Source organism: Dipodomys merriami, unplaced genomic scaffold (assembly GCF_024711535.1).
Source record: "Dipodomys merriami isolate MVZ:Mamm:240054 unplaced genomic scaffold, mDipMer1.0.p SCAF_1277, whole genome shotgun sequence".
In the NCBI taxonomy this organism is placed as follows: Eukaryota; Metazoa; Chordata; class Mammalia; order Rodentia; family Heteromyidae; genus Dipodomys; species Dipodomys merriami.
Window position 1 is genome coordinate 138,730 of NW_027202579.1, and position 25,144 is coordinate 163,873.

At 40.1% G+C, this 25,144-nt stretch overlaps 1 protein-coding gene across 1 annotated transcript; it reads right to left on the bottom strand.

Moving 5' to 3' along the window:
• Positions 1-13,897: 13,897 nt before the first annotated feature.
• Positions 13,898-22,572, bottom strand: LOC138824170 (lysozyme g-like protein 1). The gene is made up of 6 exons (XM_070017832.1): positions 22,499-22,572; positions 20,862-20,937; positions 17,285-17,389; positions 16,286-16,470; positions 14,263-14,395; positions 13,898-14,081 (listed from the first exon to the last, which is right to left on the bottom strand). Exons 2-6 carry the CDS (start codon positions 20,902-20,904, stop codon positions 13,963-13,965), a joined length of 585 nt encoding a protein of 194 aa, XP_069873933.1. The 5' UTR covers positions 20,905-20,937; positions 22,499-22,572; the 3' UTR covers positions 13,898-13,962.
• Between the last annotated feature and the right edge of the window lie 2,572 nt (positions 22,573-25,144).

Sequence of the window (25,144 nt, forward strand, 5' to 3'; positions counted from 1 at the left end):
GCTTTCATATGAAAGTAAAGCTAAGCCATGACAATCACTCAGTAATGTATGTCTGGTGTTGAAATTTTCTGGGATTAGATGGAATTAATTTTCTACGGGAATTTGTGGAATGGTGTCTCCTTTGCCTTTCCTCCAGCCACTGGTACTGAAGAGTCTTTGTATGTGGACAACCCTTTATTCCATGACTTTTAACATTATCTTTAAGTAGTCATACAAAAAGGCTTCAACTCAACAAGTCCGTTCATGAGTACAATGTATCTTGAACAAAGTGAGCCCTTCAATTGACCTGGTTCCATTTTCATATAGCTACATTGAATATTGTAACTGAATTTGCCCACCTGCCCTCTCTCCATTTGCTGCCTTATCTCTCAGCTATGAGACAGATATTTAGTCTTTTTTTTTTTTTTTTTGCCGGTTGTGGGGCCTGAACTCTGGGCCTGGGCACTGTCCCTCAGCTCTTCAGCTCAAGGCAAGCGCTCTACCACTTGAGTCACAGGGCCACTTCTGGCTTTTTCTGCTTATGTGGTGCTGAGGAATCGAACCCAGGGCCTCATGCATTGCAAGGCAAGCTCTCTACCACTGAGCCACCTTCCCAGCCCCAGATATTTAGTCTTTAGACACTTATGTGCCAATTTTTACTATTGTCCTTCCTTCAGTCCCACCAGGAAGGCTGCGGAGTCCCAGAAGTTACCTTCATTTGTTATTATTCCTCTCAAGACTGAAGTGGAGCTTCCTCTCCCACTCCCTGTCTTATAAATCAACTCTTAATCCCTTTTCCAGAGCTCAAGCATAAATAAACAAACAAATGAATAAATAAACAAGAAGCTAAACTATCAAGATCTGAGTACAACTCACCAAGATAATAACTGGTATGTGTAGGAAGCACTGTAGTTTATATGTTTTTACACAGCTAATTTCTTTTTATCTTCAAAACAAAGTCATGGAGCACTATTATCATCTCCACTTTATAGATGTGGAAAATGAAGGCCCAGAGAGATTAAATGAGTTGTCCATGGTCATTGTGCTTAGCTGCTCTTCCCTGGCTGGGCTTCACAAAAAACAAAAAAAACAAAAACAAAAAAAAACCATGGTGGAAACAATCCAGTTTTTATCACCACATTGTTAGGTAGGGATGATGAGGAAATGTGAAACAAGGGGCCTTGAGAAGTTGGACTCCTTAAGTCCCAAGGATGCTGACCTAGGCTAGCTCAGGACAGAATAGTAGCTCTTTCTGTGCTATGATCTGAAGAGTAGTTCCTTATGGAATCCTCACCCAAATCTACTTCTTTGGGTATGTACTTAGCCTCAGTTTCCCTCATCACTTACTTCCTTCTTGGACAGTGATTCTTCTTTAATTTTTTCATTACAGTTCTTCAATGACAGAAACACATCAAGGCCACTCTTGGGGTTGAGAGAAGAGCCCCAAGGAAGAGCTGGAAGAGAGGCCTTTTAGAAACTGATGTTCTGCATTTGACCTTAGTGTTTTACATTCTAAAGGTGTGAATTTTGAAAATGCCCATGTTTCATTGTAAAATTATGGTTCCTCTTCCATGAATAAGAAGAAGAAAAGGGAAGTTGGGTGCTGGATGCTCACACCTGTAATCCTAACTACTCAGGAGGCTGAGATCTGAGGATTACAGTTTGAAGACAGCCTAGATGGAAAAATCCATGAGATTGCTATTTCCAATTAACCACCAAAAACTTCAAATAGAGGGAAGGCTCAAATGGTAGGTCACAAACCTTGAATTAAAAAGCTAAGTGACAATGCCCAGGCCTTGAGTGTACTAGTACAAAAATAGATAGATAGATAGATAGATAGATAGATAGATAGATAGATAGATAGATAGATAGATAGCAATGGAGAACAACTATAGTTCAATTTATGTAGATGATAGGAGAAAACTGAGAGGAACCATTTCTACTGGCTCCTGGTTTCTGTGTGAAATAAGAGACAAAATCCTGTGCGGAGGGTAAAAATTTGAAATAAGGATAAAGAGAAAATTTGGAAAAGTCACTCTGGAGAATTGGAGAAATGATAGGTGAGTCAAAAGATGACTGAGGTAGTCAAGATCCTTTGCTCAGAACTATAATCCCAGCTTCTCAGGAGGCAGAGATTGGGAGATTTTTAGTTCAAGGTCATCCCCAGATAGAATGTTAGCCAGACCTTAACTATCAAGCTGTACATGGTGCTGGGTGCCTGGCAGCTCAGCATGCACAAGAAGCATAGGTAGAAGAATCACAGTCCAGGCTGATCGCTGCCAAAACTTCAAGACTCACTGGTGGCATGACTCAAGCAATAGAGCATCTGCCTACCAAAGCTCTGAGTTCAAACCCTAAAACCACAAAAAAGAGAAAGAAAATGGAAGATCTTACCTGAAAAATAACCTAGGGCAAACTGAAGGCATGCCTTAAGTGGCAGAGGGCCTGCCTGCCTGGGAAACGTCAGGTCCTGAGTTCCAACTGCCAGGAAAAAAAAAAAAAAGACTGGGATAGGGCTATACATTAGTGGATGAGGTGCACAGCTGTTTAGAGCCTTTGAAGTGCTAGATTGTGACTCCAGAACCTAAGAAAATACAGATAGAGCTAAAGTGCAGCTCAGCAAGTAAAATAAAAGGAAACAGGGGCAAGCCAGCTGGAGTGTTGACACAGAAATAGTGGGAGCAAAGTAAGGGAGGAGTTGAAACTGAGTAAGGAATGAAGGAAAGAAAATAGTAGAAATTAGGGGACTGTAGGCAGGTTTAAATGTAAGGTTTTAGTAATGGAGCCGATCTGACACCCTCTTGCCTTACCTCTCTGACGCCATCTACAGCTGCAACAAATAATCACCCGTGTCAACTTGCTTTGCTCTGGCTCTTTCCCAAGCTTTGTGCACCCTGCCTTCTGCTATCTCGAGTTCTAGGACCATTGAATCCCTGTAGATATCCCCTATTTCTTCTTCTTAGAAACATTAATAAAATTAGAAATAGAAAAAACAATTATAGATCCAAACGGAAGCATAGAAGATCCCAAATGGCAAATAGCTCAGAAATCCCTTGTGAATAGAAAAGCACTGGAGTTATTGCAATACCAGACTTCAAACCACACTGCAGAACCATAGTAACAACACGAGCATGGTATTGCACAAAAACAGACACAAAGACCAATAAAACAGAAGACAACCTTAAAACCACTCAACTACATCCCTGATCTTTGACCAAAGAATCAAAATCATACACTAGCAAAAAGACAGCCTCTTCAACACATGATGCTAAGAAAAATGGTTGTCCTCATGCAAAAGACTGAGGCTATGTTCCTACCTCTCACTCTGTAAAAAAAAACAACTCCAAGTGGATCAGAGATCTTAATGTAAGACCTGAAACATCAAAACTACTACAGGAACACTTGAGGGAAAGTCTGGAAGATACAGGCATGAGTAATTTTTTTTCTGAATAGAATAATAGTAAGAATAGGCAGATTCATCTCACTCTAGACAGAATAGCAGCCATAAAAACAAAAACTGGTGGAATTCAGGGGAAAAGAAGCCTTCATACACTACTAGTGGGAATGTAAACAAGTGAACTACTATGGCAATTTCTCAAAAAAAATAAAAAAGTCTATTTATGACTCCCTCATACCATTAGTGGAAATATACTAGAAGTGTAAATCAGTATATAATGAAGGTATCATGAAACCATGTCATTTTCAGGAAAATTGATCTAAAGATCATCATGTTGAGTGAATTCAGCCAAGCTCAATATTCTAAATGTCACATGCTCTCACTTGTGAAGTATAAAACTAAATTAACAGTAATAGTAATAGGATATTAATGTAAAAGAGGGGCTGCTGAGGAGAGGATCAGTGGAAATCAGGAGAGAGAAACGAGAGGACATTATGCATATATGTGTATATATGTATTTATTGTATACACATAATATATTGTATATCATATAATCATTAAAATATATCATATACATAGTCAAACATAGATTAAAATATAGAATAATAAATCACACTAAACACTGTTCAAAAAAGAGGGATACGTAGGGCCCTAGTGGCTCACGCCTGTAATCCTAGCTACTCAGGAGGCTGAGATCTGAGGATGGTGATTCAAAGCCAGCCTGGGCAAGGAAAGTCCGTGAGGCTCTGTTTGTTAATATATATATTTTTTTTTAATTTAATTTTTTTTTTTTTTGCCGGTCATGGGGCCTGAACTCTGGGCTTGGACGCTGTCCCTCAGCTCTTCATCTCAAAGCTAGCGCTCTACCACTGGAGCCACAGCGCCACTTCTGGCTTTTTCTGTTTATGTGGTGCTGAGGAATGGAACCCAGGGCCTCATGCTTGCAAGGCATGCACTCTACCGCTGAGCCACCTTCCCAGCCCCTAATATATATATTTTTTATTGTAAAGATACTGTACATTTCTTATCGAGCATTGTTTCCCCCTCCTTTAATTTTCCCCTACCATCCCTTCCCTCTCCAACTCCTCCCTCTCCCTGTCAACCTTCCCCTCCCCCCAAGTTGTAAAGTTTGTTTTCAACATAGTGTCTTGTACATCTCATTGTTACAATGGGTCAACCTGTATCTCAATTTAAACATTTTGTTTTTTCCCTTCCCCTCCCCAAATTAGAAAAGTGTATATACAAGATACAGGGCACCAGAATCAAATACAGTGAAAACAGGGGTTATACCATGGGGGAAGAACTTACAAAAGAAACAAAAAAATCACACAGTATATTATAAGTATATTATACATTAAAAACAACAGCAACAAAGCTAAAACCTTTTGTGTCCCTATCTTGGGGTTCATTTCACTTAGCATCATCTTATATGGTCATATGTACATAGCTTTTGACCTTTTCTGCTTGTCTTATATATTAGTTATTGCAAATAAGGGAAACCATAGGACCTATGTTTCTTTGGGCCTGGCTTAATTCACTTAATATATATTTTTCCAAATCTTTCCATTTCCTAACAAATGGGGCGGTGTCATTCTTTCTGATGGAGGCATAGAATTTCAGTGTGTGTGTGTGTGTGTGTGTGTGTGTGTGTGTGTGTGTGTGTGTGTGTGTGTGTGTCACATTTTCTTGATCCATTCATCTACTGAGGGGCATCTGGGTTGGTTCCATATCTTAGCTATAGTAAATAATGCTGCAATAAACATAGTTTTGCTGGTAGTTTTAGTGTGGTCTTGTTTATGATTATTTGGGTAAATGCCCAAAAGTGGGATTGCTGGGTCATAGGGGAGCTCTATGTGGAGTCTTTTGAGGAATTTCCATACTGCTTTCCAAAGTGGTTGAACAAGTTTACACTCCCATCAACAATGCAGTAAGGTTCCCTTCTGTCCACATCCCCTCCAGCATCTGTTGTTATTAGACTTCTTGATTATAGCCATTCTAACTGGGGTAAGGTGGAATCTCAATGTTTTTTTGATTTGCCTTTCTTTTATAGCTAGAGAAGTTGAGCATTTCTTCATGTGTCTATTGGCCATTCTTATTTCTCTGTGGGACTCTTATCTCCAATAAACCACCAGAAAACTAGAAGTGGTGATGTAGCTCAAGTGGTAGAGACTAGCCTTGAACTGAAGAGAGACAAGGCTCAGGCCCAGAGTTCAAGCCCATGACTGACAAAGTAAAAAAAAGAGGGATGAGAATATGGTACAGGGGGTGAATTTCTTCAAAGTGCATATTTAGAAGTATTACAATGAAACGAACCCTTTTATATTACAAATATATGTAAACTCAAAAATTAATAAATAAATTAATAATACATACGTATGTGACTGTAGCCCCTCTGTACATCACTTTTATAATAATAAAAATTTCAAAAAGCCTTTGATAAAACTAATGAAGTTCAGTGGCATCAACCAAACATAAATAAATAAATAATTAATAAGATAAGGATAACATAGCCAAAAGTAAAACAGAAAAGGAAACTTGAGCAAAATCAAGGACAGATGGACTCTTTGGGGTAAGGGTGACCAGTGAGAAGAATGGACTTGTGCAGAGGCCTTAGGCTGCACAATATTCCCAGTGACAGTGGGACAATGTGCAGGTGTGGCCATCCTGCACATATGCAAAATGTGGTGACCTTTCTTCACTCCAGATGTCCTCACAGGCAGAGAAGAATCAGGGGTGAACGCCCTCAGCTGGAGGATTCATTTACTAAGTTTTCTTGTAACAGCAGAAAACTGATCATAAGGTAATTGGTAAGCCCTTTACTTAAGTGGATTATTGAATAACATTAATAACTATTTCTAATATTTCTTAAGTGTGTGTACCTACACACATACATAGAAAATAAGCTGGATTGTATCTTCCTCTTACCAGATGTTGTAAGGTCGTTCTTCAAAGTGTTGTGCCACATTTACTCTCTAAAACAAGGATAAGAATGTTCCTAGGCTCCCTATCTCCATCAAGATTTGCTATTATCAGACTTCAGTTGGGCAAGAAGCACATTTTCCTGATTGAAGTTGGGCATCTTTTCATGTATGTTTATTCATCATTCCAGTTGTACCTTTTCTGAGCCATCAGCTTATATACTTAAATCACTTTTACTGGGTCATTTGCAATTTTCTCATCAAAAATAATAGGAAAATGTAATGTAGTTTGTATCCTCACCTTTTTTACAAAAGGAAGGAAGGAAGGGAGAGAGAGAGAGAGAGAGAGAGAGAGAGAGAGAGAGAGAGAGAGAGAGAGAGAGAGAGAGAAAGAGAGAGAGAGAGAAAAAGAAAGAAAGAAAGAAAGAAAGAAAGAAAGAAAGAAAGAAAGAAAGAAAGAAAGAAAGAAAGAAAGAAGGGAAGGAGGGAGGGAAGGAAGGAAGGGAGGGAGGAAGAAAAAAGGAAGGGTGGGGAATGACCAGGGACTAAGCTCATTTACAAAGTGCAAAAAAAAGGGTAGAGCACTATCCTTTAGCTGAAATGCTGAAGAGCTGAGGGACAGTGCCCAGGCCCAGAATTCAAGCCCCATGACAGACAAAAAAAAAAAAAAAGCAAAAGCAAGATGCAAAAAAAGAAGCTTAAATTAACAGTCAACTGTTAATAATAACACAACAGCACCTTGGTACTCATGGAGAATTGTTTTCTGGACTTGCATAGATATCAGAATTAAGATGTTCAAAAACACCTGTTAATAATTGTACTTGTATTCTTTGTTTTGTCTTTGTTTTGGTGCAGATTCTGGGGCTTGAACTAAGGGTCTGGGCCCTGTTTCTGAATTTCTTTTTGTTCAGGGGTAGCACTCACTTGAGTCACAGCCCCACTTTTGGCTTTTTTGGTAGTTGATTGGAGATGAGTCTCAAGAACTTTCCTGCCCAGCTGGCTTTGAATTGTGATTCTCAAATCTCAGCCTCCTGGATAGCTAGGATTATAGGCATGAGCCACCAGTGCCCAGATTTGTTTCTTTTTTCTTTCTTTCTTTCTTTCTTTTAATGCTGGTCCTGGATATGAACTCAGGACCTAGGCGCTGTCCCTGAACTTTTGTGTTCAACACTAGTATTCTACCATTTGAGCCATACCTCCACTTTCAACTTTTTGCTGGTTAATTGGAGACATGAGCTCTGCCAGGCTGCCTTCAAACCTTGCTCCTCAGATCTCAAACTCCTGAGTAGCTGGGATTACAGGTGTAAGCCACCAGTGCCCGATATGTATGTACTATATTCTTTACGGGAAAAGGACAAGAGTAATTCTGTCCATGTTCCACAACAAACATAGGACTAACACACATTGTGGTGTGTGTGTGTGTGTGTGTGTGTGTGTACTGGGAGCTTGAACACTGAATACCAAACTGTGACTGGTGCTCTATCATTTGGTCCATGCTTCCACTTCTATCTTTTTGCTGGTTATTTGGAAATAAGAATTTTAAGTATGTATCGCCCATGGATGGCTCTGAATTGAGATCTCTTCTTGCGTAGCTTCTTGAGTAGCAAGGATTATAGTGTGACCCTTAGGTAATCATATATGTATATAAATGGATATGTGTATATATGCCATATATATGGCACATTACATATTTTTGAGTAGTCATACAAAAGGGTTTCAACATGTCAAATTCTAGTTACATTTTTTATTCAAGGTTCAAGCCACAGTATTTTATTAATTCAAAATGTTCATGAGTTTTTTTTATCATTTCAAACTTATAAATATAAAAACATTTTTTTTATTGGTCCAGTCGTGGGGCCTGAACTCTGGGCCTGGGCGCTGTCCCTCAGCTCTTCAGCTCAAGGCTAGCGCTCTACCACTTGAGCCACAGCACCACTTCTGGCTTTTTTCTTTTTGCTTATGTGGTGCTGAGGAATCGAACCCAGGGCCTCAGGCATGCAAGGCAAGCGCTCTACCACTGAGCCAACTTCCCAGCCCTAAAAACATTATTAATAAAATATTTTACCTTCTTTTTTAAAAAATAAGATACTGTCTTCCAAATCCAGTGGATAGTTTAGGCTTGCAGTGTAGCTCACTGAGGTTTAAGTCCTCCGTGGCCACATAGACTAAGTGGTACTGTACTGGACAGAGCAGGTCCAGCACCAGCTACAGGTAACCAGCTTGTGCAACCATGGCCTTAGCAATGTTGGTTATAGTGGCAAAAGCTGTAACAATCCAAATATCCATCATCAGTAGAATTAAAAAATGAACTTTCATGTACTTCCAGAATGGAATACCAGACTGCAAAGAAAATGTAGCTGCAGACATCTGTTTCTCAAAACCGTATCATGATTAAATAATAGCAAATAATATATGTAGAATGAGTTAATTGATACAAAGTTCAAAGCCAGACTCAACAAAATGGCAATGTAATCTAGGAAATACATGCCTGGTAACGAATGGTAATTACAAAACTCCAGTCGGGGTCCTCCTATTTAACTATAGTTAAATGTGAACAATATGAATCAAAATGTATGTATTAGGCTTCTTCTTATAGGGAAGGTAGAAGAGCAAAAGAATGTATATTACATATATATTCATGTACATTTGTATGTGGAATATGTCTGAAAAAAAATATAAAAGACATTGCTTGGCGCCGGTGGCTCATGCCTATAATCCTAGCTACTCAGGAGGCTGAGATCTGATGATCACGGTTCAAAGCCAGCCTGGGCAGGAAATTCTGTGAGACTCTTATCTCCAATAAACCATTAGAAAACTGGAAGTGGCACTGGAGCTGAAGCGGTAGAGCACTTGCCTTGAGCTTAAGAGCACAAGGACAGCCCAGAGTTCAAGCCCCATGACCGACCCTTCCCCCTCCCCTCCAAAAAAAATATATCATAGTTACTGCCTCATTCCACAGTTGAGTGATTAGGAGACAGGAATGGCAAGAAAATGTTTGCAGTTCATTCTCTTGTATCTTTTGAAGTGTGCATATATTCAAATGATGCTCATTAAACTGTTGCCTATTCAATTGATTGCTATGGTTTCATTGGTTGGACCCCATCCCAGGAAATTATAATTAAAAATTAAATATAGCCTTCCAATCCATTGATGTAACTTAGTGGTAGAGTATTTGCCTAGCATGTGCAAGATCCTATATTAATCCCTAGTAAAATAAGGAAGGAAGAAAGGAAATTTTCCAGTGGTTCTAATGCTGTAAGTCAAAGTGAGAGCAGAAAGAGTCTGGCTTGACAATCAGGACAATGACCCTTCCCATGGAGGTTCTGAAAACCTCACCACAGCTTGACCAACCTTACATGCAGGTCCCTAGACATCACAACATCATGGCTTGAGCAGATGTGTATGTGGGCCTCTGGGTATCATATCATGACCCATTGTCCCTGGAAGACTTGCACGTGAGACTGATTGGACACAAGAGGTGGAAGAGAGAGGGTGTTTAATGACATTTGTTATATAATTAATTTGCTTATTTTTTTATTTTTTATTTATTTACTTTTTACTAACCTTTCATTCAATTACACTTCCCCAAGAGACTATTTTGAAATATCGTGGAGATCCCCCCGCTCCTCCTCCTCCTCCTCCTCCTCCTCCTCCTCCTCCTCCTCCTCCTCCTCCTCCTCCTCCTCCTCCTCCTCCTCCTCCTCCTCCTCCTCCTCCTCCTCTTCCTCCTCCTCCTCCTCCTCCTCCTCCTCTTCTTCTTCTTCTTCTTCTTCTTCTTCTTCTTCTTCTTCTTCTTCTTCTTCTTCTTCTTCTTCTCCTCCTTCTCCTTCTCCTTCTCCTTCTCCTTCTCCTTCTCCTTCTCCTTCTCCTTCTCCTTCTCCTTCTTCTCCTCCTCCTTCTCCTTCTCCTCCTCCTCCCCCTCCTCCTCCCCCTCCTTTTTCTTCTTCCTCTCCTCCTCCTCTATTTCCTCTGGTGATACTGGGTTTTGAACACAGGGCTCTGTGCTTACTAGGCAAGGGCCCTACCACTTGACCCAGACACACTTCCAGCCCTTTTTTCCCTAGTTATTTAATTTTTTGAGATAGAGTCTTTTTTTGTTTGTCTGTTTGCTTAGGCTGGCCTAGATCACAATCCCCTGTCTGGGGTTACTGTGTTGCTAGGATGACAGGTGCACACCACTATGGCAGCCATTGGATTAGATGGAGGTTTCATAAACATTTTTTCCCAAGCCAGCTATCTTTGAACTGCAGTCCTCCCACTTGCTACCTCCTGTGCCACGCCACCTCCTGCAGAATCTGCGTGAGAGATCCCGCCAGGCAAAGCATAAGCTTCAAGGAAGCATGCCTGTAGGAAGGGGGTGTTGGTTCAAGGCTTCCTATATACTTGGCTGCACCTTTATTGCCTCTACCTTTATTCTTATTATATTCTTCTTGGCTGTACATTCATTGCCTTTATTCTCATTTTGGCTATTTTTCTATTGATCCGTGAATAGAGCTTGTTGTTTCTTTCCAGTTCAATAGAGACAGTTTCTCTGAATAATAAAGACTAGGACCAAAGATTAGACGTGGACAATGCCCCAATCAGCATATCATCAGATGTGACGCTGCCTCCAGAAGCTCCTGCAACTTCACAAGCAGTTTTGCGGCCCACTTATAGTAAATACAGAAATTTAAAAATTCCAGATATGTTACAACAGGTAGAATTAATGAATTAAACTAAACCAGAAGGAGTTATCCCAAAAGCACAGAGAGTTCTAGAAAAAGGGACCCCTGATAATAAAAGGAAAAGAAAGATTCCCCCAACAGTTATGACTAAGTTTGGTCCAGCTTATGTTATAGGGAATAGATGGTGGTTTCCCACAAAATATAAAGTTAGTGGCATCACATTTCCTGAGCTGACCGATGAACCATTGCCTTATACAGGAGTTATAAAGATGGAAATAGATGGATTAATGTAAAAAGAAAAAGAGTATTTTGGTACTCATTAGATTTTATACAAAGATTAGGTAGATTTAGACCATTATGGTGTTTATTATAAAAACAACAACAAGATGGTTTAAAATAACAATTAGAAATTTATGTGAACAAATATGGGATTAAAATAATAGGAAATGGAGAATGCCTGACTCAACCTGGAAGTGGTTTTTAGGATGGTTTCAAAGGGACTTGAAAATATATGGAAAAAATAAAAAGAGTACAATATAAGTAGAGCCCTGTCTTAGGTTTGTTAATTATTAAAAATAAAAAGGCTGAATAGATGATGCATTGTATTAATATGCTAGACTTGTTTCGCACCACGTAGCTTAAACACTTGGTGGGATAGTCATCAATTTTCATGTAACCCATTAATGCTTTGCTTTTCTTAAAAATTGATTACGTGCTTAAATAAACAAAAAAATCTATGTCACAATCACACACTGTATAAAAATGTTAATTCTCCTCAATAAAGATACACTCAGATGCAACTCTTTTGAGTCTGTGTCTGTTTGTCACTTCGCTGACTCCTTGCCCACCTATCCCGAGATCCCTGTCCCGTTGGTCCCGGTGCTCCAGCGAGCTGGTCCGTCACACTCCCGAATAGCTAGGACTAGAGATGTGATCCACTGGGGCATGTTGGGTTTTTCTTAGCTGAGAAATACCACCTGCATGTACACAAATTGCTCCTACTTACTGGACACACATAAGTCTATGGTTGTAGCTGTAGGAGGTCATCTTAGTAGTGTGATGACAGAAACACTTATTTACCTAAACGTTTCCCTTGTGAGCGATAGCCAGGTTCTCACATGCTATTTTACTGTACATTTATGTGTATAGTACATTAATGTACAGTGATGTGTACATTTCCAGAAGAGGTATATTCACAAGGTCTTCTCAGAAATGTTCTTGATGGGAAACTTGATTCATTCATTTTTTTTTTTTGGCCAGTCCTGGGGCTTGAACTCAGGGTCTGGGCACTGTCCCTGACCTTTTTTTGCTCAAGGCTAGTATTCTACCACTTGAGCCACAGCACCACTTCTGCTTTTTTCTGTTTATGTGGTACTGAGGAATTGAACCCAGGGCTTCATGCATGCTAGGCAAGCACTCTATCACTAAGCCACATTTCCAGTTCCTGGATTCATTCTTGAGAGTAGAATTTGACAGGTAAAGGGTGGGGACACTAAAAAGAAAGTATCCCTGGGGGAGGTCAAGAACACTCAAGGTAACTGTTCTGTTGGATGGCAACACCTTTGTAAACCTATTTAAAGAAAATAAAAATAGATTAATAAAATAAAAAAAGAACACCAAAGGTTATGAGAGACCATTGCAGGAGAGGCTTCTGACACAGGGAGTAAGCACTTCACACTATCCCCTAATGTTCCTTGGTCACAGGTATGACTGGATGTTCTGTCTTCTACATGGGCTGCTATCTCTAACTAAATTGTTTGATTTGACAGTTCTTGGAGGCAGGACTCTGATATAGTACTGAACACACAGGAATTGCTTCAAATATATTTAGGTGAGTGACTTAATGTGTTTTCAAATCATGCTGGACAGTGATGATATTATTCATTTGCTAGAGTATGTCATTAATTACTTTTTATAGAATACAAGCCTCAAATTCATTAATTTAACAATCTAGAGTGCTGCCATTGTACTTGAGAGGCCCTCCCATGCCCTGGCTCCCAAACAGGGGATGAGGTAGGTGAGATCCAAATACTTTGAGTGGGAAACTGGGGATCTTAGGCACAAAGGATCTGTGGACCAGCAAAGGAAAGGAGGAGGTGATAAATAACACTGGTGTTCAGATGATTCTAAAGAGTTAGCATTTTTCTGTTTCACTCAGAATATAAGGCAAACAGTTTCTATTGAAATTTAAAGTGATGATTTCTTTTGAACCAACAAGTCAACAATAGAATTGCCTGGTACATTTAATTTTATATAAACAATAAGTAATTCTTAATATAAACATGTTCTAAATATTGCATTTGACTTATATTAAAACTGTTTTTGTTGTTCAGACTGGAGTGTAGGTCAGTGGTAGAGAATATCCTTTGCAGTTATGAGACCCTGAGATCAATTTCCAGCATCAACAGTTAAAAAAATTAAAATTCATTGTTGATATGGAATTTACATTTATTTTTATTTTTTATTTTTATTTTTGTCGGTCGTGAGCCTGAACTCTGGGCCTGGGCACTGTACCTGAACTCTTCAGCTCAAAGCCAGCACTCTACCACTTGAGCCACAGCACCACTTCCAGGTTTTTCTGCTTATGTGGTGCTGAGGAATTGAACCCAGGGCCTCATGCATGCAAGGCAAGCACTCTACCACTGAGCCACCTTCCCAGCCCCTGGAATTTACATTTAATGTGGAGGTCTCATGCACTTCCTATATTTTGATGTACTGAACCTGGCAATGGTAATCAATGGGATATAGAGTTAATTTCACAGAAATCCACATTGGAGATAGTATCAGTAGGGATACCTTCAAAGAGACAGCTCATAGTACACATACACACACACACATACACACACACACACTGGACCACAGCATACAGGTAATAACTCTTCTTTTAATGTGACTTATGTTATATTGACAATCACGTTATTTGCAGTTGCAGACCCCACTAGCTTTATTGGCAGAGCAGTTGAGATCTCCTATCTGATAATAAACTTGGCTTTCATCTGTGGTGCTAGAAACCATGTTGCTTGAAGTATTTAGCTCTTGCCAGGACATCATTGCAGAAGTCACAACTCAGGTCATGACTGCTTTTGACAAAGCCAGGACCCCCACTGTAGGAACAGAGTCCACCTGAAATTCATATGACAAGTTAGTCCTTGACTCAGCAGCCCCTGGTTACTTCAGGATAGTTGGCAGAAAGCTTAGATTCTCTTGCCCAACTGCCTATTGGTAAGGAATCTGGTACAGTGTATTACATTTGACCCTGTTAACTCCATGCTGCAAAGCAAAAGACTTACGAAATTACACTTACCTCTCAGGTACTGGCCAGGGGTCCATGTTGGAAACCTGGTCTGAATGTCTTTGATTCTAGCAGTCAGAAGCTGAGTTGCCTGGGAAATCTGGGACTCGTTGATCCAAGATGGGGAGGGGTAAAAGCTTGAGTCCTATAGGAAAGCAGGTAAGCTAGGTTGGAGTGTGATGTAGCAGCATAGGCTCAGGGCTGCTAGCTTTCTCCTTTACCTTTGGTGAAACTAATGCTACCTTTTCCCTGGGGGTTAAATTGTAATGCTTCTTGTGCCTTTTGAGATGACTGTCACCCAAAATATAGACTACTCAAGTATGGGTGTAGGAGTAGAAAAATAGGAATCTTTATGCACTGTTAAGGGGAATTTTAAATGATGCACTCACCATGGAAAACAATATGAAGTTTCCTCCAAAAAGTAAAATTAGAAACACAATCTGACCTCACAATGTATTTCTTGGTATTTGTCTAAGAGAATTGAAGTCACGATCTCAAAGAGATGTTAGTACTCCCATCTTCATTTCAGAGTTACTCACAATACTGTAGAGGTAGAAGTAGCCTGAAGTCCCTGATAGATAAGTGGACAGAAAAATTGTGCAATATTCATGGGATATTATTTAGCTTTAAAAAGGAAGGTAATCCTAACTACTTAGGAGGCTAAGATCTAAGGATGAAGGTAGAAGTCAGCCTAGGCAATTCTTATATCCAATTCATCACCCCAGAACTGGAAGTGGGGCTTTGGTTTAAAATGGTAGAGCATTAGCCTTGAGCACAAATGCTCAGGGACAATGTCTAAGTCCTGAGTTCAAGCCCTATGACAAGAAAGAAAGAAAGAAAGAAAGAAAGGAAGGAAGGAAGGAAGGAAGGAAGGAAGGAAGGAAGGAAGGAAGGAAGGAAGGAAGGAAGGAAGGAAGGAAGGGAGGGAGGGAAGAAAGAGAAAGGAAGGAAGTCAGGAAGGAAGGGAGAGAGAAAGAGAGGAAGAGAAAGAGAAAGAAAGAGAAAGAAAAAGAGAGAGAAAGGAAAGAAAGAAAGAAAAGAAAAAAGAAGGTAAATGCTAAGTGCTGGTGGCTCATGTTTGTAATCCTAGATACACAGACGGCTAAGATCTGAGGATGGCAATTACAGCCCAGTCAGGAAAGACTATGAGGTTCTTTTCTCCCATTAATCACCAGAAAGCCAGAAGTAGAGCTGTGACTCAAGTGTCATCCTTAAACAAAAAGTTCAGGGACAGGGCCTAGGACCTGAGTCCAAGTCCCAGAACTGGCACCAAAAAAGGGAAGCAATGTCTGTACTATAAATAATACAGATGAACCTTGAAGACAATATGCTAAGTGGTACAAGCCAGTCATAGGCAAATACTGTATAATTCCATATACCTGAGGAATTTAGAACGGTCAAATTTATGAATTTGACCGAAAGCAAAGAACAAGTTAGTGGTGGCCAGTGACTAGACAGAAGAAGCTATAGGGAGTTGCTAGTTAATATGTGAAAATTTTTGATTATCAGTAAAAAAAAGTTCTGAAATCTGACATTCAATCTTGAGCCTATAGTATAAACACTATGGTAATACATACAGTGTTATATTTGAAGTAAAATTTGTTCAAAGGATAGATCTCATGTTAACTGTTCTTCCCATCTACATACACAAAAGAAGTAAAACTACAGGGTCTGGGCTGAGAAAGAAACAAGCAGTCATTGCAATGTTGGACTAGAAGCCAAAGAAGATTGAATGCATGTAGACTGTAGCGTGGTTGCCCTCCTTAGCACAACTCACAAATAGACTTGAAGGCACTTTCCACTTGAATGCTCCTTCCAGTTGATTGGAATATCTAAAGTACTTCTAATTTTCCTTATGCACCTTCATATCCCTTTTGCCATATTTTAGGAGAAGTGGCTAAATTTAGTAGATATTATTTCATCTTCAATCTTATCCTTTTCCCAACAACCTGATTTTATAAATCTCTAAAAGTGTCCCCATCAGAGTTGTGTCACCAAACAAAAGGACCACGTCAGATTAATGATGGAGCATTACCTGCACCATCCTGTCTCCATCACCCACGTTGACCAGAATATTGCCACCCTGAGACTCCCTGGACAAGACACCAGCGATCACTGCAGGATCCACGCAGTACCTCCGGCCAATGGTTCGCATCATGGGTTGATATCTCAGTAGATATGGCATGTCTATTTCAGCTAGCCTTTCAGAAGCTCGAACTCCTGAAGCAAACATGGAAGGAAGGATGTGGCTTGGTCTGAGTTACACTGAAATGAGAACCCAAGGAGAGAAAGGACCTTCCAAGGATATGAGTATCATTCTAAGATTGATAAGCCTAGGTGTAAGCTTGTATCCCTACAGAAAATTTCCTGATCTGAGATTAGGACTCTGTTCCTGTGAGTTTGAATCAGCATCCCATGAATCTCCTAAGGTGGAGATCCAAAGGTGCTTCTCAAGGCCTCTCTGCCAGGCTTCTGGGGCTGCTCACAACTCCCCCTCACTTAGTGGATCTTGTGAGCCTGGGCACTACAAGATCCAAAGCCTCCTAGAGAAAGACTTCTAGTAAAATGAGGAGTGTTCATCAATTATCTACAATGGTCCCACCATTGTGGATAAAGGAGAAATTACCCAAATGCCTTCTGTAAGTTGATGGTAAATTTTTCTTAACATATTTGTTCGCAATTCATCCCCCCTCCCATTTCCACTCTTGTCCTTAAATAATACCAAGAAATCACATTCAAACCTTTACTAAGACTGCTGGGCAAAATTGGCTAGCCTTACCATGTAAGCACTTTATGGTTTAAGAAGCACTTTCATTCATTATATTGATCATAGTTTATAACACTAGAAAGACTGCTATCTTGATTTCAATAAAGGCTCAAGGAAGCTAAGTGAAACAGAGCTAGAGCTCTGACAAAGTCTTTGGACTCTACATGCAGTGCTCTTCCTACCCCATCCCCACTCCCTGGGCATGGGAATGTAGGAAACAGTGGGATCCAAGAGAACATGCATCAAGGGCACAGAGACTGTAACTACCACAATAAGTCAGGCCATGACGTCTTCCAATCCCACAAGATGCTCCAGGTGTATTCAGGGTTCTGATGTTTCCATAACATCCCCAGTTGCTGCTTTCAGATGAGCCTACAGATTGAGAAAAGGTCAACCTGAACCACGGAGCTAGAAGAGCTTCCATTATTCTGTTGTGGATGAAATGGCATTGATAAATACAACAACAAATAGAATAACATCAGTAAGATCTATAACTTCACTTAAAATTCTTTTCTATTTAACAGTGTGCTAAGAAATTGTCACAGACACTGCTTTGATTCTAAATTCTCACCTCCTGCCCTGCAGTCATGAGGAACTTTCAGGACAGTTATACTTTTGGCAAAGTTCAGGGGCTGTTTAAGGCTACAGGTGGTTGTCTTGGAACAAATCAGGGGTTATTTGTGTCCTAGTCCCTATCTTACCTCCTTACATGAATTCCTAGCACTTATGTAAAGACTCTCAATCATTGGTCTAATGTTTGCTCTAGAACCATTGGTTTTACAGCAAAGTGTGGTGGCTCATACCAGGAAATCCAACTACTTGCTAGATGGAGATCAGATGGATCATAGAAGCCAGTTTGGACAAAAACTTAGCAAGATACTAGCTCAACCAATGAACTGGATAGGGTGGTACACACTTGTGGTGTCAGCCTCATGGGTAGACATGGGTAGGTAGATCATAGTTCAGGATAGCCCAGGCAAAAACCTAAGAACCTATCTTAAAGACATAATCTAAAAGAGCAAAAAGAGCTGGAGGCATGGCTCACATGGCAGAGAGCTTAAGTAACAAGCACAAGGCCCTGACTTCAAACCCTATGTGCCACACCTCCCAAAGGGAAGAAGAAGTATCACTCTCTCTGGAATCCTCAACCCAGACCCAAAGTACAGAAACTAATACTGAGATTGGCTTGACCTTCTCTCAATGAATTCTGGGTAGGGGCCAAAGGTTTCAGAGATGGAACATAACACACACGGGTTATGCACAGGACCAGTTACATGGGGTTCTTTCTGCTTCATCTCTTTCTTTCCTGGCATCTATCTGCTGCTGCCATTCTGGTCATCTCTGAAGGGGAGTTCTTGTTTCAGTCACTATTGCTATTTCACAAAGGCCATTGGAGTGGAGGGCATTTCTCCCTCACACCAGGAAGGGAGTGGGGAAGTGTTTAAAACCTAGAGTCTACTCTCCATAACTGTGGATTCCTCAACCATGGTTTCAACCAAGTGCAAATTGAAAATGTATGGGGGAAAAATCTGTATGGAACATGTATAGATATTTGTTTACTTGTCATTATTCCCTGAAGAATATTGCATTAATGAAGTATTTGCATAGCATTTTCTTTGCATTAGGCACTATAGTCTAGAGATTACTTAAAGCATCCAGGGCTTGAAATAGGTTATATGCATACTCTACACCATTTTATATAAGGAGCTTAAAATCTAAGTATCCTGCATCCTGGAACTAGATTCCTCTCTCATGCAGATATTCAGGAAACACTGTAAATGTACAATTCACACCAGTAGCTAGTAACAAGTACCCTGAAAGCCTGGCACTGGTAGCTTATGCCTGTAATCCTAATCTACTCAGGAGGCTGAGATCTGAGGATCGCAGTTCAAAGCCAGCCTGGGCAGGAAAGTCTGAGAGACTCTTACCTCCAATAAACTACTCTACTCAGAAAAAGCCAGAAGTGTTGCTATTTAGCTCAGTCTTGATCACAAAGTGGTGCTAGCCTTGAGCACAAAGAGGCTCAGAGATGGAACCCAGGCCCCGAGTTCAAACCCCAAGACTGGCAAAAACAAACAAAAAACAAAAAAGCAAGTACTTTCATAGGCAGGAAATTAATTGCTCTTTGTGAAAATTATGCCATCATTATAAACCTGTAAGAACTTCTCATTACAAGTGATTTAAACTTCTTATTTTATTCTTTGATCAAGGTAGGGTATAATCATTGAGTCATGATTTATAGATTACTGGAATTGTACTAATTGTACATCATTGTATGCATCCTGTATGTTTATAGGAGTGCATTTTTAGGTTTTATATTCTTAAAGCTTCACAGGGTTGACATCTGAAAATACTAGAGTAAAAACTTGTAGTTTACAAAGTTGGCATGAGATAGGTATTAGTGAAAAGACTTAGTTTTTGTGAGAATACCATCCAATGTGTCCTATTAAAATGTTTTTTAAAGTGGTTTTTGTTGTTGTTGTTTTTTTCTTTTTTTGTGTTTTGTGTAGCCCAGGCTTGCCTGTCTCTGGAATGCTAGAATTCTAGGCATGTGCCATTGAGCCTGAATTTTTAGATCAGTACATATTTATCTTTATGATTGATGAGAAAGACTACTCGTGTGTCAGTTGATACTATCACTGCTGCCTTCCTCTGACCTCTCCCTAATGTTTTTCTATCAGCCACCAAGTTCCTTATATACCCAATGCTTAACACCTCATAGGAAGTTAACAGTATTTGTTGGAATAAATGGCTGAATAAATAAATAAATGGATACATGTAAGACCTCAGCTGAGAAATCTTTTGGAATTTAGAGCAAAAAAAAGTTTGCTTCTCCCAAGGAACTTTTTTGTTTATCAAAAAAACAAGTATCGCTGGGTGCTAGTGACTCATGTCTGTAATCCTTCCTACTCAAGAGGCTGAGAACAAAGGAATATGGGTCAAAGCCAGCTCAAACAGGAAAGTCCATGAGACTTTTATCAAAAATCCAGAACTGATGGGCTGGGAAGGTAGCTCAGCAGTAGAGTGCATGCCTTGCAAGCATGAGGCCCTGGGTTCGATTCCTCAGCACCACATAAACAGAAAAAGCCAGAAGTGGCGCTGTGGCTCCAGTGGTAGAGCGCTAGCCTTGAGCTGAAGAGCTGAGGGACAGCGCCCAGACCCAGAGGTCAGGCCCCATGACCGGCAAAAATTAAAAAAAATTAAAAAAAATCCAGAACTGAACCTGTAGCTTAAATGGCAGAATGACAACCTTGAGCAGAAAAACTAAGGGACAGTTCCCTAGGACCTGAGTTTAAGCCCCAGCACTGACACAAAAATGAATAAATAACAAGTATTTTCACTTTTGGCTCAGCTGCAAAGAACATAGGACCAGAGCAGAAGCTGCACAGTATGTAAGTCCACAGTAGTTGAATCAGTCTCAGCATAACCAACCTGGCCATGTATCTATACATTCCTTTTGTTCCTGTTTTCTATTTGAATTATATTAGTCTTATTATGGCAGCAGTCTTAATCTTTCTGTGGAAGCTGATAGCCTATAAATATACCAGATACTTTTGATGAAAGAGTTTTTGGCAGTGGGTAATGAGCACGTTTATCAATGGTGAATATTTAAATTCTGACTTTATGCAATATTGTTTTAAGAACACCCTGAATTTTAATGTACCTTGTCTTTTAATGATGGAGCATTTGCAGGGAGGAGGTTTGTTAGTAGTTGTTCTAACAAAATTTATTATATATCTTAAGAGAAAAAAATAACTTTCCCACTACAGTTTCAAGTGTAAAAGTTCCCATGCTTCTCCTTTCCATTCCCAAAGGTCATGTGAAGAAAATGAAACATACTTACAAGTCAGGGCCAGAAGACCAAGGAGGAGCCACAGTGCAGACATATTGTGTATTCTGGGTCCACAGTGCCTGAAATGCTTTTGAACAAAGTTAGGTTGAAGATGTGCTGATCACTATCACAACAATACATAATGTTTCCATAAAAGAGTTGTTGGGGAATGGAATAAGTTTACTTGTAACCAAAGTAAAAGATGAATGATTTGGATCATAGTGGAAAAAGCAAAAGTAAGACAAGTGTTTCATCTTTTTGAATAGCTTAAACATGAGGAATGGTCTCTTCGGTCCCTAGGGCTTCAACACAGTGTCAAGATATGGCTAATTATTTTAAGAAACCAAGATACTTTGATTCTCTACATGGAGAAATGACAACCTGAGCCAAGTCTCTGAAAGCAACATTTTGATGCATATGTCAGCCAGGCTGGGATTCCAGGCACAGGCTACCACAATTATATCAGGGAAGAGCAAAAATTAACAATGTACTTTTTATATGGATATACAGGGCATTCCAGCCATAAACACAGCATATTGAACAATCCAAACTCCATGGTCCAGTTAACTGTACAGGTATCAATGTGGGACTCTGTTTAGAAGGGATTATTGAGGCATCACGAGGTGTGCTCTAAGAGTGTCCATTGGATACTTAGGCCTAACTTGTGAATACCTCCTGTGGTTTCCTGCACTTAAGGTATTTAAAAACTGTCATGTCAAGACAAATATGGTAGCTAGATATGGAATACAGTGTCTACAGGGACTTAGCTCTTATTATATCCTGATAAGCAAAACAGTAGCAAACAGCAAAGGAATAGCAACAATTTACAGCCACAGGCCACTGTGGAAGCTAATACACAGCACACTCCTCGAGGGCTAGCTCAAGTTCCTAATGGCCTCCATCAGGATGTCTTTCTATTTATCTTTTCTCCACGGGGCACTCTGTAATTCCAGCAGCATTGCATGGATTTGTATAGGCTAAGGATAATTTCTTCCTTTATTTTTCTGGAAAAGGTGGAAATGAAGGTCCCATTCCTTTTCTATGAATGCAATTGACTTTTACCTTAACCTTGAAAAATAGCATCCCAGATTCAGAACATGGATATTCCAATCATGAATTATGTTGCATTAACACCCTGATATGCTGACAGATAGAGATGGCCCTGTGCCATCGCTCCGTTCCCCCACCCCAGGCCCGCCGTGATCTGACCTGGAAGAACTAAGAACTGATCTATGCAACCACATTAACCCAAAACTATGTTGATGCCCTTGCTTCGTGTGTGTGTGCACACATGTGCCAGTATTAGGGCTTGACCTCAAGTAGTGGGCACTGTCCTTCATCTTTTTCAACCTAAGCTGGTGCTCTACCAATTAAACCACACTTCTATTTCTGGATTTTTGATGGTTAATTGTAGATATGAGTCTCATGCCTATTCCTGCCCAGGCTGGCTTTGAACTGCAATCTTTAGAACTCAGCCTCCTGAAGAGCTAGGATTATAGGCATGAACCACTGGAACCTGGCTCATTCTTGCTTTGTTGTTGAGGCATCTCTCTATCCATTTGCTCCCTCTGGGCTTCTCACTGTCATCTCTCTTGCTGTCCTGGTTTTTCCCCTCCTTTCTCACACACAGCAGTACCCCAGCCCATTACCTTAGAAGGCTTCTTTGAACCAATGGTCCTTAAATTAAAGCAATAGCAATAACAGTCAATGATGGTCACAAAGATCCTTCTGTCATCAGAATTGAATTTCCTTGGGAAAGAGCTAACATTTTAAAGTAAAATATAGGGCAGCAAAGGGAGAGCTCTTTGTTGTTACTATTGGTTTGTTTGTTTTTGAGACAGTGTTTCTCTATGTAGCCCAGGCTGACTTCAAATTCATCACCCTCTTGTCTAAGCCTCCTATGTGGAAGGCTAGGATTATATGCATGAGGCAACATAGCTTGTTCTAGACTGTCACTTTTTGCAGATTTCATTTGCACATAATCTATGAAAACATTATATATTTGAATATATATATATATGTATATATATATATATATATATATATATATATGAATTGTAAGCTATGATTAATAGCCCAGGGGAAAAGACAGAAAATTTGGTGGAGTTTCTTTCCTTCTTACAGGCAAATCCTTTCCTTTGCTCAGGAGATTGAACCTTGAAAGTGGACTTCTTCTTTCCTTGCTTCCCTCCTTCCTTCCTTCCTTCCTTCCTTCCTTCCTTCCTTCCTTCCTTCCTTCCTTCCTTCCTTATTTCTTCCTTTCTTCTTAAGACAGTGTCTCACTATGTATCCCAAACTGGCTTTAGTGATCCTCTTGACCCATACTCCTGAGTTCTGAGATTACAGGCCTGCATTACCATGCCCAAAAGAGGTTTCTTTGGTCTGTGCATCTCTGACAGCTCTTTCACACTTTGATCCTTTGGGTTTCCTAGAGTTGGGAACTCCAGCAAAGTGGTTTTACTTGGCTAGAAACTGGCTCAGGAGGGCTGGGAAGGTGGCTCAGTGGTAGAGCGCTTGCCTGAGGCCCTGGGTTCGATTCCTCAGCACCACATAAGCAAAAAGAAAAAAGCCGGAAGTGGCGCTGTGGCTCAAGTGATAGAGCACTAGCCTTGAGCTGAAGAGCTGAGGGACAGAGCTCAGGCCCAGAGTTCAGGCCCCACGACAGGACCCCCCCCCCAAAAAAAGAAACTGGCTCAGGAATATCTCCTTCTGAACAAAGACCAGATCAAAAGGAAACTAGCCTCTCTGATCCATCCATAGACTCTTGAAGCCTGTCTACTACTCAGTTCATTACAACATAAGCTCTGAGAGATGTTGGCCTTATTTTTACAGCTTCCAGAGCAAACAGGACATTAGGATATCCCATCACTTATAGTGTTTGAGTAACATTGACAAAATAGAATACAAGAGAAGGAAATAAATTTACCATGTGGCAAAAATGCAAACACCTTAGTCTTGGCTTTGAATTTATGCACACAAAGAAAGCATTCCATTTGATCTATTACTGTTAGTGTTAAATGTATACACATTTTCTTTCTCCCATTATTAGTTTTGCCTATGCATAAAATTAAGAAAAGTTATTTACATTAAAATTAATCTAAAATTTTATCACTGTAATGAACAGGGAAAACTGTTCTGTGATCTATATAACGTGTGTGTGTGTGTGTGTGTGTGTGTGTGTGTGTGTGTGTGTGTGTGTGTGTGTGTGTGTGTGTGTGTGTGTGTGTGTGTGGCCTAGGGCTTTAAACTCAGGGCCTGGGTGCTGTCTCTGAACTATTTTGCTCAAGGCTAATACACTACCACTTGAGCCACAGCTCCACTTCTGGCTTTTTGGTGGTCTCATAGCCTTTCTTATCCAAGGTTGGCTTCAAACTGTGATCCTCCCATCTCAGCTTCCTGAGTAGTTAGGATTACAGGCTTGAGCTACTGGCACCCAGTTCTATATGACTTTGAAAACTTGAGTTTTCTTTTCAAGTTTCTTTAGCTTTATCAGCAACATATACACAATCATTATCAAACATCACACAATGGATTTTTCACTCTCAATAAGCAGTTACCAGTTTCACCCATTTACACTCACCTGTCTTCAGTTAATTCTTGTCTTTAGAACCAGTGAGCCCAGGGTGCTTTATATAGAGTCCTTGTTCTACTTCCTCCTTTAAAAAGTACATGCCTCATCCTATTATGAGATTTATGGCTAAATCTCATAAATTATAATAATAATCATAAGAATTACAAATACTTTGAACTTATATAGACAGTCTTTTATTCAGGAATGTCCTGGCATTTTGCAAACATTAACCAATTAGTTCGTTAACCACACCTCAGAGGAGAGATCCTAATTGTGGGTTCATATTGACACTCTCAGGTCCCAGCATCTGTCTTTCTTCACATTTGTTTCTGGGAATGCAGCTAGGTAAGAAAAAAGAAATGAAGGAATGGAGAAAAGAGGAGAGAAAGGAAGAAAGAAAGAGAGAGCATATGGAAAGGGAGAAGGAAGGAAGGAAGAAAAGAGGAGAGGAAAGAAGGAAGGAGAGAAGGAAGACTGAGAGAGAATTTGTTTTATATTAGAGATGAACAGAGGTTCTAGTTCAGGTGTCTTTGATTTAGCATTACCAGCTCAGATTTGTGGAACTAGGATTTTGTTGTTGTCTACCCATGGCTAAAATGGTAGTGTCTTGCTTATGACCAAGGATCTAGAGTTGGGCACCCAAGAAGCTCCTAAACTTAATTTTGGAGGAGGATATGGGATTGCTGGGCTCCTCTTTGTTGGCAGTTGGGGTAAAAAGCAAAAA